The 16,491-nt window shown below is 40.9% G+C and overlaps 1 protein-coding gene across 2 annotated transcripts in view; it reads left to right on the plus strand.

Moving 5' to 3' along the window:
- The window catches only part of TAMM41 (TAM41 mitochondrial translocator assembly and maintenance homolog), a 17,177-nt gene extending 1,401 nt beyond the window's left edge, over positions 1 to 15,776 (plus strand). Inside the window, exons 2-8 of one of the 2 annotated variants that reach the window (XM_031064908.1) lie at positions 54 to 146; positions 2,455 to 2,605; positions 4,729 to 4,874; positions 6,898 to 7,063; positions 9,069 to 9,131; positions 14,586 to 14,683; positions 15,023 to 15,776. In XM_031064908.1, the coding sequence (XP_030920768.1) occupies positions 54 to 146; positions 2,455 to 2,605; positions 4,729 to 4,874; positions 6,898 to 7,063; positions 9,069 to 9,131; positions 14,586 to 14,662 (696 nt within the window). In that variant the 3' untranslated portion in view covers positions 14,663 to 14,683; positions 15,023 to 15,776. Of the gene's footprint in view, positions 1 to 53; positions 147 to 2,454; positions 2,606 to 4,728; positions 4,875 to 6,897; positions 7,064 to 9,068; positions 9,132 to 14,585; positions 14,955 to 15,022 lie in introns of those variants that run through there. The other variant, XM_005430572.2, reaches the window with a different exon arrangement.
- Positions 15,777 to 16,491: the final 715 nt, after the last annotated feature.

Genomic DNA, 16,491 nt, shown 5'->3' on the forward strand with positions numbered 1-16,491 from the left:
CAGTGCAGGTATAAGTTTTTTCAAAAGCCTCTATTTTGCTTTGTTTTTTGCAGATGATAAAATATGGAGTAATTAGCACTGATGCCCTGATTGAGGATTTGTTTCACTGGAAAACTCTCTATGTGGCTGGGCGCCTGCAGAAGCCGGTAACTGCTGTTTTCTCTCTGGAAATGTAGGAAATTACAGGGCTGGAAAAGAATCACTTGGGGTTTGAACTTTATCTGTCAGGGATCTGTGCTCAAATAATCTGCCCTGATGTAGGGATGTAGCCCCAGAGGGATAATCTCTCAGAGAGGAGGTGAAATGGAGTTCCTAATGATGTTCTGTGGAAAAAGAACCCCTAAAGGGGAGTATATTAATAACAGTCTTCTGCCTGTAGTAAATCTTGAATGACTCTATTAATGCCAAGTCCCTTTAATGTTAAACATATTATTTGCCTTTTATAACAGATTATAGGGGTGGCCAAAATTTAACACAGCTAAAGAATGGAAATCTTTAAGATGAAAGCAGCTTTGCTGTACAGTTACTGTCTGGTTCATAATTGAATGAACCATGGGTTCTGCAGGTTGGTTTTTCTCCTCCATATTTGGACCATAAAAAATAATCTTTGCTTTCCCCCTTGTGCCTGCCTCGTTGTGCTTTCAGCAGGTGGCAGCAGTGCTAAGGGAAAAATTGTTACAAGGGGAAGGGGGAATTGGAGGAGAACTCTCTTCAGGTCTTGGAAGAGAAGTTAATTATGCTTAAGCTAAAAAACTTGGAGTGAAAGTTTGAATAGATTGTCTCAGAGTGCTGGCTTTATCTCCAGAGATGTGTTACAGCATGATCCAGGTTAGAGCAGCTGTTATCTTTGTAAAGGATGAAACTTAATCCATTGAGAAAGATAACTGAAGGGAGAATTCTGGATGGCACTTCAACAGTGAATAGTGAATAGCTGTTTTCAGTGGAACTGCCTTTGCTGCTGCTTTGATTTGTGGCATGGTACAGTGAATATAAATTCTCTGTACTGTGAAAAAGCCTTCCTTCACTGTGGTGCTCTGTCAGATTTACCCCAAGAATCAACATTTATGTTTTACCTGGGGGATAACCATTGCACTCTGACTTCCTAGGAGATTTGCAGCTCTCTAAACCATTGAAAGTGTGTTCATAAATGCTATCAGTGTTTCAGGCATTCACATTTTGAAGCCTACTGTTTTATTTTCTTTCCAAAAAAATCCTGCTTTGTATTAGGGGGGATTTTTAGAAAAGGAGAAGGTTATTCCTTTTGCTTCTCTAAGGCAAGGCTGGTGTCTTCCCTGAGGAGGAATAGCATCTCTGCTGAGTTTTATGTTTTAAAAGGCTCTAACTGTGGTGTCCTTAACATGACCATAACTTGCTGATGTTTCCATGGCAATCCTAAGGTATTGCAGTCACCTGTGTGACTGCTTGGGGTGCCACCACAGATTTTTCTATTCTGCCTTCCCTTAGATTTCCCTGTAGCAACGAGTTAGGAATGTACATCTAAGCGAATTGCTTGATGAGATTTGAGAAAAATCAACAGTACTACCTTCGTTCACAAAGGTGGGGTAGAATAGACAAATATTAAAAAGCTGCCTTTTATAAGCAAGACAGGATTGCTTAACCAGAACACTTGAAAAAGACAAACTCCCAGCAAGCAGAGATTCCTAGGGGAGGTGTTTCTGGAAGTGCACAGTTATCCATCTCCCAAACCAGCTTCCCTTCATCTGCCAGTGTTTCTGTCTTCAGTTCTTACCAAAGACCTGCTTTTTATTCCAGTGGATTTCCATACCCTAGGTGATTGGATTCTCTAGTTAGTCTTGAACAGTTTCAATGTTTCCTAAAAATAATAACTTCTAGTGGCAGGTAGAGGCGTTCAAGTGATCTGCTCCTCATGGGTAAGTGAAGATCCCCTCGAGTTCACATTCTGCTCATGCAAAGTGCAAAAATAAAACCCTGCTTCCTCTAGGACAGCCCCTGGCTGAGAAACTGCTTGAAGCATTTGATAGGGGAGTCCTCTATTAAAAAAATAAAAAGGCATGAAGATGAATAAGAAAACTTAATTCTGTCTGGTGTTCTGTTCTCTTTTAGTATAGTCTTTTTTCTTACTGCACAATCACACATCTGTTGATGCATTCATATTTCCTGTTCTGATTAATCTTAAATTCACAAGTATGAAAAGGTGACTAGCTCTTCAGAGATTAGTTCATGTCTGGTGCATATAGCACTTCCAAGCCAGTGTGTGAAAACAGCTTTTTCTAGCAGAGTGTTAATTCTTAAAATCACATTCTTTTCTCTCACATGGTGGGGACACTCTAGTACTTGTTGTACCATGCTAGTAAGGTCTACTCTTAAATTAATTTCTTACTGAACCTGGCATGAAAAATAAATAACATTTCTAGCTCCAGCTCCAGTAGCACTTTGCTGAGATCTTGCTTCCAAATGGCTCTGCTTTTCCAGGTGAAAATCCTGGCCCAGAATGAGAACAGCAGGCTGCAAGCTGCTCTTGTCAGCAACCTGAAGAGTGCAGTGATAGCATCCTTCCTTATGCTGCCAGAGAGCTTCTCTGAAGAGGACCTTTACCTGCAGATTGCTGGGCTTTCCTACTCTGGTGAGTGTGGGGGTCTCAGGTGGCTGAGAAGAGCTGCAGTTGGAGTCTCATGTGTGATCAGTCATCCCCCTTCTTGCTTTGGGCCTGCAGTGTTGCATGCACCAAGAATTCTCCCTGAATGTGGTTATGTAACAGCTCCAGTAATTGGGTTTATTCACAGGAAATAGGTGCAGCTGCCTCAGCAACGCTGCCTGTACCTGCTTGGTTTATGAGCTGCTCAGTGTGAGTGATTGGATATGATGAAATAATGGGGGTTCTCTCCTGTTTGCATGGATTGTGTTTTGGTGGAATGTTTCAAAACCTTGGGAAAAAATTTCTTCCTTGCGCTCAGTGCAGTGTTGAGTCATCTGATAGTGTGACTCATAGCTTGTCATCTCTTTTTGAGTGTGCCGTGTTTAAGGCTCTTACTTAGTTAACTTAAAAGATCCTGATTATGATTCTTTGATTTACATTTAACGCTCCTGGTTGGTATTTGTTGAGTTTCTTTTTTTTAGGAAATTGGTAAGGAAAAATATTGAAAAAACTGCTGGAAATGGTCTTTCAATACAAGATGTAATTGTTACAGTTTAACTCAGCAGTGCTTTTTAAATGTTGACATCCTTACTGGAATTACTATGAAGGAGCTTGGTTGGAGTTGTGCTTTACACAGCACTTCCTTGGCTCATACAGAAATGCAGTTTTGGCTTTTAAAGGGAGCACAGGGGGGTCTAAGCTACAGCTTGGCTGTACTGAGGAGTGTCACTGTTTTATGTAACACTTCCCAGGGCAGTTCAGATTGCAGCTTGCTTCTCCATAGCAGTTCTCTCCTGAAGTGTTGCCTGTTCTAAAGCACCAGGAGGGAGGGTGCTGACAGTGGGATTGCCAGCCAGGGATGTTCAGTGCTCATCTGCCCACCTGAAACCTGCCCAGCACTGGCTCTGGATTCTTGCTGGGCACCACTGACCAAGATGCTTTTTATTTACTCTTTGGAACAGTACAATTAAACAAAAATCAGTAAAATGCTGAGACTGGCTGTGCTGTGTGAGCAAAGCTGAAGCAGCACAGCTCCCAGCTGGGAGTGTACAAGGAAAAGGCTGCTTGTGGATATTTATTTTGCTGCCATTTCGTTAAGTCTTTCAGAGGCTGTACTAGTAGACAAAATTGATTTTATGTGTTACTCTAGTCAGTCTCCTTGGAGACTGCTGAGAAGAGTTGCTAATGCTTTAATTTAGAAAATGTTTATCTTTTATTTTCTCCTGCATTTTTTGAGAGCACTGAGTCAGTACCATTTATATGCGAAGTGTTTGTTTTGTGGCTCGGCATAAACTGAAATAAACTAAGGAAGGCTAGCAAGTTGGCACCTTTCAACAACATTTATCTCCTGAATGTGGGAAGTGGGAAAAAGAATTGATTCAGAATTCTGGTTGTTGATACAAGCTACACTGAGCATCCAACTCCTGGCTGGAAACCCAGCAAGCAGCCAGGCTGGTACCTAACAGAGGTAGTGGAATGCTTTCATACAGACTGACTGGCTTTTCATTTGTTCTCTTTGAAACTTCTCAGTCATGGATCTGAAAAGAAACTGTAAAGGCCAGTAATGTAACAGTGGTGTTAAAAGGAATTGCTTTTTGGAACTACTGACACAATACATGGCTAAGAGAAAAAGTGATCCAGTGATCTTACAGTGACTGCTGTTAGCTGAACTCCAGGTACTGCCCTTAGAGTGCAGAAACAATGCAAATTATTACCTCTCAAATTGGAAAATTTAAACTCATTTGCTTGTGGAAACAGAGTATGAGGACTGGGCAATTTGTTAGTAATTGTTGAGACTGAGGTTATGTTTGCAAAGACTGTAATGTTACTTGGCAGCTGGAATTATTTTGTTTCCATGTGAAGATGTGGACAGGTAGGCTGATGACATTGTATCGGAGGCTACATAACAAAATGTGCCTTCAAGGACATTTTTCTATGCTTGAATAGTTTTTTTGACTCTTAGAAGATGATTATTGTGTATTATATTGGCATACATAATATTGGAGAGTAGAGATTTAGATGACAGCTCTGTAGTATGTTGATTTCTACTATACTCTCCTTCATGTTTTTGGGGTTTTCCTAATGGCTTAACTCTCTCTTTTCCTGCCTAGGGGATTTCAGAATGATAATAGGAGAAGACAGATTCAAAGTGCAGAACATAGTGAAGCCCAACATTGCCCATTTCCAGAAGCTGTACAGTACCATACTCCAAGGCTGCCCTCAAGTGGTGTACAAGCACCAGCTGGGGAGGCTCGAGGCAAGTGTTCTCCTTTAAACAGCTTTCAAACAAGTGCTTCAGCACTGACAGAAGGCAGGGATTATGCCATGCACCAGGAGAGCAGTTGTAGGCTCTGTGCTTGCTGTTTGTTGTGTTTCTGTTGTTTGGTTAATTCTGCAGCCAGCAGACTTGCCTTAAATACCAGGTTTTTCATATGGAGGAGCTACTGCTCATTTTCTCTGAGTACGAGCACAGAATAGACCCCAGCAAGGGAACCAGAGCAGTAAAACGTGTGTTCTAATGGATTCCACATGGAAATGACAGGCTAGGAAGTGAGGAATCAACAGATGGTTTGTGTTAGAGGGATGAGGCTGTAACTCAGAGGTGCAACTCTCTGCAATCAAAAACTGCATCTCACAAAAAACCTCCTCAAGTTCCAGCTATGAAGATCACCTTACTAAATCCAACTGAAATTCTTGCATTAATACCCATACAAAACCATCTTTCCGTCACTTTTTTGGGAAATCCAAAGCGATCAATGTCTTGAATTCCATTTTTCTGGTGTAACATTGCAGTTAGGGGAGAGATGCCACAGTCAGTAGCAATTTTCCCTTTTGTAATATTCAAGTGGGATATAAACTTCATGGTGAAGTCACAAATAGCACCACTTGTCTCATGGATGTGGGCTTCTCTTTATCCTCAAGCCTTGGTAATTCTGTCCCAAATGCCACCTTTTAGGATGTGTCTTTGTTAGAAATTCATTTAATTGCAGTTTTGAGTGCAGTAAACAATTTCACTGCAATGCTTTGGGGTAAAATACAGGCAAACCTGTATTATCCTGCAGCTGTCTCCATGTTTTCTTATTGCTTGTGAACAGTTTGGTGGAAGCAATATTTAAATGAATTTGGGAAAGAATTAGTAATGCTTCTTTCAAGAAAAAAATCCTGTAAACAAATTCTGGTAGCATACTGCAAATTTATTGCTGGATAATAAATCTCTCCACAATCCCATAACAGTCATCAAGACTGCTTCAAATCAACAGCAAAATGAGGGCATTTAATCAAGCAAGTGTTTAATACTTTATTGCTCACACCTTCCTGTGCTTACTGGCAGTTCCTGCCCAGCCTGGGGTGGCTGAGTGCTGCTGGGGGTGCAGTTAACAGAATGGAACCCCTTCTCCAGGAGATGCAGAGCTACAGAGAGAATTCCTTCCTCAGGGGTCCCTCAGCAGCAGGGGAGGCAGAGCCCAGCCCTGAGCTCTGGTTGAGGCACAGATTCCTCCCACACAGAGCTCAGAGCTGCTCCCTCTCGCTGCCTCTGCAGTTGTGGCTGACTCATCTGGAGATCATTTTCTCCACACTGGCAAAAGGGAGTGGAGAGGGCAATCAGACTCCTGTCTGATGTCTCCATGAAGTGGCTAAAACCTTGTGTGGGAGGAATGGAGCTCTTCAGATTTTCCTCCTCTTTTGGAGAGCTCTGCCCCATCGTGCATTGCATTTTGGAGAAATCTGTCCAGGCCTGCACGTTGGTATCATTGTATTCAAAAAAGGCTCCTTGGATTTCTGTTTTAGATTGCAAAATGTGGGATGAATGTTTTCTTCAAATTATACAAACCAGATGTGGTTTGAAGTTTAAAGCAGAGAAAATGGTTTTCTAGCTAAACTTGAAGTGTGTGTGTGTCTGCAGTTTGATTATGTTCAGGCAGAAGAAACTCAGCTGAGGGGTCTCTGGGGAGCTTTTTTTTATTGTCCTGTACTTATGTTTCTAGAGGAAATTGTATACAACAGAAATGATACAGTTTCAATGAACATTTACTTGCAGACACAGCAAGATCATGTGTGTCTTCCTTTGAATAAAAACCCTTGCACTGACTCATTCTTCAAGTTGAAAACTGAGATGCTGCATTTCCCTGTTCTTGGGAAGTTTTTATTACCATTGTCAAGGACCTTTTCTAGTGAAATGGATCGGGTTCTGTGAGATTTATCAGAGGTCAATTTTCTAACTTCTTAAAAAAAAAAAAGAGAACTGAATGTTTTTAATGTCTTACTTTTATTACATTCAGATTGATAAAAGTCCAGAAGGTCAGTTTACACAACTTATGGCTTTGCCAAAGACTCTGCAACAAAAGATAACTGCTCTGGTAAACCCTCCTGGAAAGAACAGAGACGTGGAAGAAATTTTACTGCAAGTTGCCCATGACCCTGACTGTGGATATCTGGTGCATCAAGGTAGGTGTCTGTAATCTCCTTTAAGACATGATAGATACACAGGTCTATTGTATATGTTCTCCTGTTTCAGGTGGGTTAAAGAGAAGGGCGAGTTAAAGAGAAGGGTGAAAAAAATCCAGGAGATAATCATGAAATACATTCCTGAAAGCCTGAGTTTGGATATGATTGCAGACAGGTTATCTAAAATATTATCAATAGCATTGATACATACAGAAAGATGTGTTTTGGTTTGGATCCTGAAAGAGGCAGAATTTAAGGGATAATAGTGTGGCCTGCTTAGATCACCTAACTCTGGTGCTTCCATTTTCAGGCAAAACTTCATCAAAATACTGAGCTTTCTATCCTCCCAGTCAGAGATTGCAAGGCTGAGGTAATTTTCTGACTTGCTGACATTTCCCTTGGCAGTCATGGTGGTTAGCCCAGACATGTGAGCCCTGGCAGAGAGCTCCAGCTGGAGGGAAAAGGCTGAGGTGCTTCTCATCAGCACAACTGCTCTGAGGCACCATTATGTCATATGAGCAAGTTAAAGCTGATGCTACAGACACCAGTGCTCTGCTACACTGCAGGAAAATGAAAAAGTTTAGTACTTGGGGTCCTTTGTGCATTTGAAGAACCTGGCACATTTTCTGTTTCAGGTTGTAAATTCTGCAAGCTCCCTGAGCACAGCAAAAATTCCCAAGAAACCTGGGAGCCACTGGACACTAACCAGGGAGTTGAGGGAGCTCTCAGCCTGATTTCTGTGGGGCAAGTAAAGCTCCTGGGTGCTGCAGTTCTCCATGGACAGCCTGGGATGAGCTGCACCTGGACATGGAGCTGTTCAGCTTTTCTTGGGCTGGGCTGGAGCAGAAAGGGCTGAAAGCTGGGTCTGGGAGCAGGAGCAGTGTTTGAGCTGCACACAGAGCTCTGATGGTGCTGTGCTTGTATTTCTGTAGCAGACTGGACACATCTTCTCAGCCCTGCACTTTAAACTCTTAGGAGAACACATCAAGATATTCTTTCACTTTTGTGACCAAAGCATTTTCCTAATTTATCAGTCTGGGTAAAGGCCAGGCCAAGCCATTTGGGAATCCTACAAGACAGAGCTGATTACTCAAGTTGGATTGTGTTGTCCCAAGATACTCTGCTGCATCAACACAATTCCTTTCTCTTCCCTATTCCTACCCCTCAAATGATTTTACAGTGGAATATTGTATCCTTACTTACACATGGATTGTGCTAAGCTTTGTTCTTCAGTATGGAAGCAGGATTTAATAATATTTGAAATTATATCCTATGGTCAATGCAGAATGTGTCAGTTTGGAAGATTAGCTCTGAGGCTGCTGCAGCTCTGCATTTCTTTCAAGTATTTAGTCATGTGAGTAGTTTTGTACCTATCAGTATGCTTTTATATGAGTTTGAACAAATATAACTTCATAGTTCTGAAAAAAAATTAAGATTTTTTTACACTGTTCTGTTAAGAACCCCTGGACAATGACAACTGAATGTGCCACAGTGCAAAGTGGAAAACAAGCCTTATCTCCAGCAGCTGTAATTTAGGAAAGCCAGGGAAGAGCTGCACCATAGAGGTATCTCTGCTTGGTCAGAGAAGTGCCAAATCCCAATTTCATGTTGAAGTAAACAGGGAGGATCATTTGTTCTGCTCTAGAATGTTAATTTACCAGCACTTAGATGAAACAACTCTGAATCCTTCGTGGTTAATCATCTTAGCAGAGAGCTAATGAGAACACTAAATAAATGGGTTTGATCAATTCCTACTGCTTGTTGTCTGTTTTAATACTGATTTGGGATTTTTTCTGTATGTTACACATAAAATAAAATAGTTTAGGGAACACTTTTAATTAGTATGAAAAAGCAGAGCAAACCCAAATTTTCTCAGTGTATGTTTTACTTTCAGGCTGGCTTGATTGTATAAATGGAACAATATTTAACTTGTGCATGGTGGAGGGGAAAAGAATCCCCACACAAGTGCTGGATGGGTAACATCTGTGTGCTTTTCCCTCTGCAGGCATTTCAGCAATTGTGAGATCCTCCAGTGTAGTGCAGAGTGCTAAAACCATCCTGACAGCTGGTAAGAATGTGTGGGGTTTCTGTCAATGTGGGCCTGCTGATTTCACACAGCAAAAACGACAGGGCCCCAAGACTGTCTTCTTACAGGAGTTGAAAGAATAGATTTTTTGTGTGTTTCACTAAAAGTCCCTGGAAAATAAAAGCAGCATTTAAAGCAGAGGCTTTCTTGCAAAATTATAAAATGCTGAAAGGGACTGGAGTCTCTGTGACTCTTACATAAACACACCAAACAACAACATCAGCTTTCATTTTCTCTGTTCTGGAGCTGTGCAGAGGAGATTTTGTGGAGCAAAAGAATTGGAAGGGAGGGGTTAAAACCAGTGTTATTGCTGTTGAATTCAAGTTATTCCCTTGAATTCAAGGTGTCCCAGAGCTGGGTAAGTGCAGGAGTAGAAATGGTTAAACTGTGGGGTTATAAATCACCTCAGAGGCTCTTTAGCTCCCCTTGTGTGTCATGCAGTCAGTCACTGACACTTTGGGGGGTCCTCATGGATCTTTGAATAACACTTGGCATTTTTATCTTCATTTTTTTATCATTTTAGCATCATTTTATTATCATTTTTATAATAATTTTATTATCATTTTTTATCATTCTGCTTCGTGCACCTGGAATCAGTTCTTTGGGAAATGTCTCTATTTCCTTTGGTCTTAACTGCTTTTTGCTTTGTGTGTAGTGGCTTTCTTCTCTTTCAAACAAAGTGTAGTTTCCTTCTAATCAGTTATGTGGAGTTGTATGTAAAAACTATTTTCTACTAGTGGTTTTTGTGGTGAAAACATATTTTTGGGATTTGGTTTAGGTAGAGCAAAGCAATTTTGGGCCTTTGCCTCCAGCAAAGCCAAACTTGAGCAAGAATGCCTGGGGAGTGGATTTTTCTTACTTTTTGCATGATTTAGTTTTTTGGGTTGGTTTTTTTTTTAATGTATTTACACTGGTCTGTCAGAATCTGGTCAAAACCATGAGTGACAGAATTCAGGAGTGAAATTTCACTGCTCAAGGATGTCACCTCAATATTTTTGAGGTGTGATGTTTGTGTGATCTGCCCTGGAATTGAGGAGGGATGGTGTCCATGGCTTTAGAGTTAATTAGCAAAAACCTTTTGCAATTTTACTTTTTTAAAATATTTTTCTCCAAACACTTATGAGTTTATATCAAATCTGAGTTTATATTAAATCTGTCAGTACCTTCTAATGAAGATTTTCTCCCAGTCATGGTTTCTTAATTTCAAATGCATCACTGGGGCAGCATTCCTGGCTGGGCCAGCTCTTGGGGCTCTCCATGTTCATAGGAGACAGAATTTACACAGAGAAAACAGGAATGTGGCTCCTGCATGGAAATATTTGCTCGAGTCAGGCAAGGAATGTGTTTTACAGGAAAGTGTGGAGCTTTAAATTCAGTCCCTAAGGATGCTGCATTTCTTTCTTTATTCTTTTTCCAAATCTTGTGTAATATTCTGGTCCCCTAAGACCTCTTTTCACACTTTCTAGTAGAGACTTTAGGAAAAATATAAGACTCTGACCTTCTGCAGTGCTTATGTCAGAAATAGTAGCTTAAAATAAAAGAATTATGAAAGAGAATAATGAAATCTGTGGCTCCATTGAGCTTTGACTTTTTATTGCTGTTCCTAATAACTGTACAAATACTTTGTAAAGCTTGCAAAAGAATGTTTTCATTCACTGGCCATGACTCTTTTTGAAGTGTTCTAGGGGACACAATCTGGTTTCTTTAGCTGATTATTTTATCTTAACAACACCAGCAAAGGTGAGATGCCTGCTCTGGGCCACAGCATGGCAGTGCAATGTCCAGCATTTCTAAATCCTGTGGTAAATTAGCAATAGCTGTGCTCAGATGCCATGCTGGGTATGAACATTACTGGCAAGGAGCACAAGAAGGAATTTCAACCCATTTAAGAGAACTTTTCTCATCTTTCTCTGCCAATGTGGTTTTCAAGTGGAGCCCCAGCTCTGTGTTTTTGTTTGTTGTTAAATGCCCTATTTAGTTTTTGAAAATGTGCCTGTGTATTTCTCTGAGGCTGTGGTGAGGTTGCCTCTCTGTTTCCCATTAGAGATGGCACCAGGCTTTGATTTGTTTTCCCACATAGCCAGAGCCTGCCTGGGCTTTGGGAACTCACTCTGCAACTCTTATATTTAGCTCCTCTGAAGGAGATGTTGATACTTCTTTAGCTTCTTTCTTCTTTATATTTTACTCAAGGAATGCTGCAAGCTTTGAATTTTTTTTTCTATAAATACAGTCTTACAGCATAAATCATCAATTGAAGCATTTGTCCAAGATACTTTTAAATTAGGACAAATGTTCTGAATAGCATTTATTTTCAAAGATTCACAGAGTTTTTTTTTTAAAGGAGCAGATTTTGTTTGTTCAAGATACTTTTAAATTAGGACAAATATTCTGAATAGCATTTGTTTTCAAGGATTTTTTTTTAAGGAGCAGGTTTACATATCAAATATTCAGGTTTTGTGATAGCTGCTCTCTTGATCAGTTGTCTGAGCCGATAAAGTCTTGATTCACTGTCCTGTAGGAGGGATCCATGCAGACAACTCCAAGAGCTACTTGGAACTCTAGTTTGAATTCTAGTTTGAATCCTTACATAGACCTATAGGAATTTTCTGTGATAATTTTCTCCCCAAACAGAAATTTTTAGGTCATAAGAGTCAGAAAACTACCCTGATCCCTGTCTTGGGTGAAAGGCAAAAAAAAATCCAAATCTTTCCTTTTTCTTTCCTTCTGTATTATCAAGCCACACTGTCATCCCTCTGTGTCCCATCACTTTAAGTGTTGTGGTATGACTCGTAGGCAGGAAGGGATGTGCTGCCTTCAGTGTAAATATCTGTAAATATGCATATATCTGTGCATGCCACACTACAAATATATAATGATTTGCTCCACATGACAGCTGTACATCCATGCAAAGGCAATCCTAGCAGGACACTTTGGGGACTCCCAGGCAAACCCTGTCTTCCAGCACCAACACTTGCAAAGAGCTCAGTGTGGATCGTTAAGTGAAACCAGACACGGGTTGTGTTTACACAAACGCTGTGGGCTCGGTCCCATGTGCATCAGGGCTTTGTTCTGTGTCCTGCAGTGGAAAAATCTAAAGGGGAGGTGGAACCGCCGAGTCACAGCTTCAGAGCTGAAGTAAAAGACATTTTCATGTGGTCCAAGTGCTTCAGATTCTGAGAGAACCGTAATTACAGCCATTAACTTTTCCTGCAGCTGTGATTCATCAGCCCGAGGGCTGCTTTGGGGAGCAGCTGAGCTGGATGGACAAACCTGTGCTGGGCAGCGGGGCCAGCAGCTCCTTCCGTGCCCTGGGTGGAGCTCAGAGGGATGGGAGGGATGTGCTGCTGAGCAGGTGGGCTGGCTGAGAGCAGGGATCTGTCTGCCTGCAGCTGAGAGCAGCAGTGATGTCCCTGCAGCTGAGAGCAGCAGTGTCCCTGCAGGATGAGAGCAGGGGTCTGTCTGCCTGCAGCTGAGAGCAGCAATATCCCTGCAGCTGAGAGCAGTGATGTCCCTGCAGGCTGGAGCAGCAGTCTCCCTGCAGGCTGACATCAGCAGTGTCCCTGCAGCTGAGAGCAGCAATGCCCTGCAGTGCCTGCACCCTTCCCTGCAGCTGAGAGCAGCAATCTCCCTGCAGCCTGCAGTGCCTGCGCCATTCCCTGCAGTGCCTGCACCATTCCCGCAGTCCTGCAGCAGTGTCCCTGCAGGATGCAGCACCTGCACCATTCCCTGCAGTACTGCAGCAGTGTCCCTGCAGTGCCTGCACCCTTCCCTGCAGCTGAGAGCAGCAATCTCCCTGCAGGCTGCAGTGCCTGCACCCTTCCCTGCAGTCCTGCAGCAGCTGTGCTGCAGTGGATCTGCTGCACTGCACTGCACTTTCAGAAGCAGCTGGAATTCACAGGAGTGGCAGAGCAGCAGTTCCTCCCTCAGAGGGGCTGCATCCTGCAGCTTGGGCATTTCCAGAGCCACACTTACACAATTTTAACTTTTTTGAACATTTGTGCTGTGCCAGAGCTCAGGCTGGCTTTGTGCTGCTGCAGGAATTGTTGCTCTGTGTGCAATCTCCATGCAGATTTGTCAGGCACTTGGGGATTTACGTGGTTATTTGTTTGTTATTTGAGATGCTGCAAAGAAAAGCCTGTCATGACTTCATTAGTGTGCTTGCTTTTGCAAAAACCTGGTAAATATGGAAAAGTTGGAGCTTACATATGGGATGCACATGGGTTTGTCAGTTCAAAACACAGGGATGGATGTTTTCCTACCCAAGGTGAAGTTGAGTTGATTTAAATTGCAGTTGGAGACATGAGAAGTGCAGAGCTGATTCTCTGCAGTCTATTTCTTATCAGAGGCTTCTTACTGTGCCACATTCCTTCAGCAATGAGTGTGCACTTTTCCTTCTGCTGCCAACTCATTTGTCTTCTTGCAACTTGAATTTGAATGCATCTATCACTTAAAATATTATATCTTTAATTGATTTCTTTCTTTCACTTTCCTTTTTCTTGAGGTCTTTCCAAATCAGGTATTAGTATGCCCCCGCACTCGTTCTCCCAAAAATTAAAGAAATCCAGTGCAGTACATGGCTAAACTTGGGTTGTGGTTCCTTGTTTGTTGCAAATCTTTCCTTGTGTTCTGGGCTGTGATGTTATGTGACTTTTGGCTAAATTCCTTGTGTATTTTTAGTCAGTCTTGTCAGGTGTTCAATTAAATAAACATAGGAAAGATTGTAGTAAATATAATTTACTACACCTTTAGTCTGTGCATGTGTCCAAATTAGAGCTTTTTGTGCAGCACTAAAAAGTTGCCTTTTCAGTTCTGAATTTGTAAGGGTGTGATTAGACTGTGCTGTAATCTGAGCAGTCACTCTGTGTGTTGTTTTGGGTGTATTTGTTTGATTTGGGGTGATTTTTTTTAAACAAAAAAAGAAAAGCAGGTAGCTGCGCTGGCTGGGATCTCAGAACCCCCCTGAAATGCCAAGACTAACAGTGATTTGTTGTAAAATTGATAAATACTCTGTGACGAAGTCCAGCAAAAGGCTGTGGGTTTTTACTCTAGGTCTGTAAGAGAACTTCAGAAATTGTTTAACTCCAAGGATACATTTTACACATTTGTGGGACTCATCCTCAGTCCCATCATATCTAAAACTCATAAATGCTTGGGGGCAACAACTGCTGCTGCTCTGCAAATTGAGATGTCTGCCTTTATTGTATGCCATGGCATGGTATTTACCAGAATTTTGCTCTATTTGCTCTGCTTTGATAGCATTAAAAGTATTTTTGGTGGCATTATTTACTGTGCTCTGCCTGTGACAGGAAGGTTATTTGCATGTCTGCTTGCTGGATTAGGCTGTCATTCCCCCAGGGAAATCCTTCATTTAATGCACTTAAGCACCTTCTGCTAAATGTTGAATTTTTTTTTCTCTTTTTTCTTCTTTTTTTTTAGGGGCAAAGAAATCTGTGATCTACAGTTTGAAGAAATTATACAAGATGGCAAAGGGAGAGTTAAAGAAGCCATCCTGAGTCTGTACATACTGTGTATGGGTAAATAAATGGTACTTTTTCTCTAAATGTTTTGCAGATGTGACTTTGCATACTTGAGAAGATTACAGTGTATTTAAGTCTGTTCTGATGATTTACATGCCCAATTTTCTTAATGAAATAGAAACTTTTTTAATGGGAGGTTTGTTGGCAATAGGGCAAAGGAATTATACTCTGTAAATACTGAAATGAATTTTCCTGTGTATTTTGAAGAATCCTAAGTAAAAAAAGATTGATTGTACAGATGGATTAAAACACAAAGTGACTAATTTTCTATGTGGTGGTAGCTTTACTTCCCAAAATATCCTCAGAATCTCAAAATGATCAATATCCCAATTTTAGTTCTTTCAGGGATTTCCAGAACTGGAGAATCCATTGAGATTTCAGTAGAGATTTCTGACATTCCTGCCCTGACAGCTTCATCCTTGGAATTCCTCTGAGGATGCTCCCTGTGGCATCTTGAATCCCAAAAACTGCCCCAGTGTGGGAGAGGGAAAAGAGCAGCTTGGCAGGTGTCACATCCTTTAATAAGGATATTTAATAATATTAATAAATAAGGATATTTAATAATAATAAATTTGTGTGCTCCTCTTGTGTGGCTGAGATGGAAAGTGCCCAATTCATGGGCATTGTCACAAGGGCCAGAGTTGGAAGGAAAAATCAGAATTCCATGGATCTCTTTGGGCAGACTTAGGCAGTATTTGTTGTTGGCAAATTTCATCAAAACACTTGAAAATTTGGAATATTATGAACAAAAGCACAGGTTGGTTAATTCTTTGATTATCATTTTTTTCCTTAAAATACTGCCCACAAAGATGAAACTTGAGCTCCCTTTAAATGAGCTAAACCAAAGAGAATTGGAATTTTACATTACTTGGTTGCATTAATCATGCCATGGAAGAATGGACATGTCTGGTGCAATAAACTGGGAGGATCTTTTATAAATCAAATATTTTTCACACTGACTCAGGTGGGTTTGCTGATTTGGGAGATTTTCCTTAATAGAAATAAACTCAGGTAAGGTTTCATTTTCCTTGTGAGACTGTCAATGATAAAAATAATTTAATGGTAAAAAAAAAAAAAAGGAAATAAAATGTATCTTTCCTGATCAGCATGTTTGGGTTTTTTCCTTGTGTATTATGTGATCATCAGGGCCATCTCTCAAGCACATGTGATTTAGGAATCTCCCTTTAAAAAATACATTATTGCAGTGAAGTTGTCTGCTAATTGTTTCCAGGGAGAAGTTCAGAGCATAAATTTAAGAAAGACAATAAAAAATACATTGTTGCATGGAATAGGGCTCATACAGACTTGCTTTAATCACAGGGAAACTTTTAAATATTGATTCTTTTTTAATATTTGAGTTTGAAATTTTAATCCAGACTCAGGAAATAGTTACTGTAAAATAGGAAATAAATAACTGGGAAACTTTCTAAGGTCAGAGGCAGGTTCCTCACACTTTGCATTATCCATTGGGGATGGAATGTGTGAAACAAATCCCCTCAAATGTCCCTTTGCTGATGGCACAGCCTTTTTATGGGGGAAAAAAGTGTTTGTATGGCCCTGGCATTCTCTGGCCCTATTAGTAAGAGGCCAAAGTCCCCAGTTTGAAAAGTTTATATTATAAAAAGTGGAACTAGGGGATTTGAGTTACTTTCAGGTAAATCTGGAATTTTTTAATGCTGAAATGCAGTTGCTAGCATTTCAAAGCAGCTTTCTTTTAAAAACCCTTAGCAATACCATTAAAGAAAATGTTCTGAATGCTAAAGCCACACTTAGAAGTGGGGTTTGGTGTTTCTGAAGGCTGCTGA

The sequence above is a fragment of the Geospiza fortis genome, unplaced genomic scaffold, assembly GCF_000277835.1.
Source record: "Geospiza fortis unplaced genomic scaffold, GeoFor_1.0 scaffold291, whole genome shotgun sequence".
In the NCBI taxonomy this organism is placed as follows: Eukaryota; Metazoa; Chordata; class Aves; order Passeriformes; family Thraupidae; genus Geospiza; species Geospiza fortis.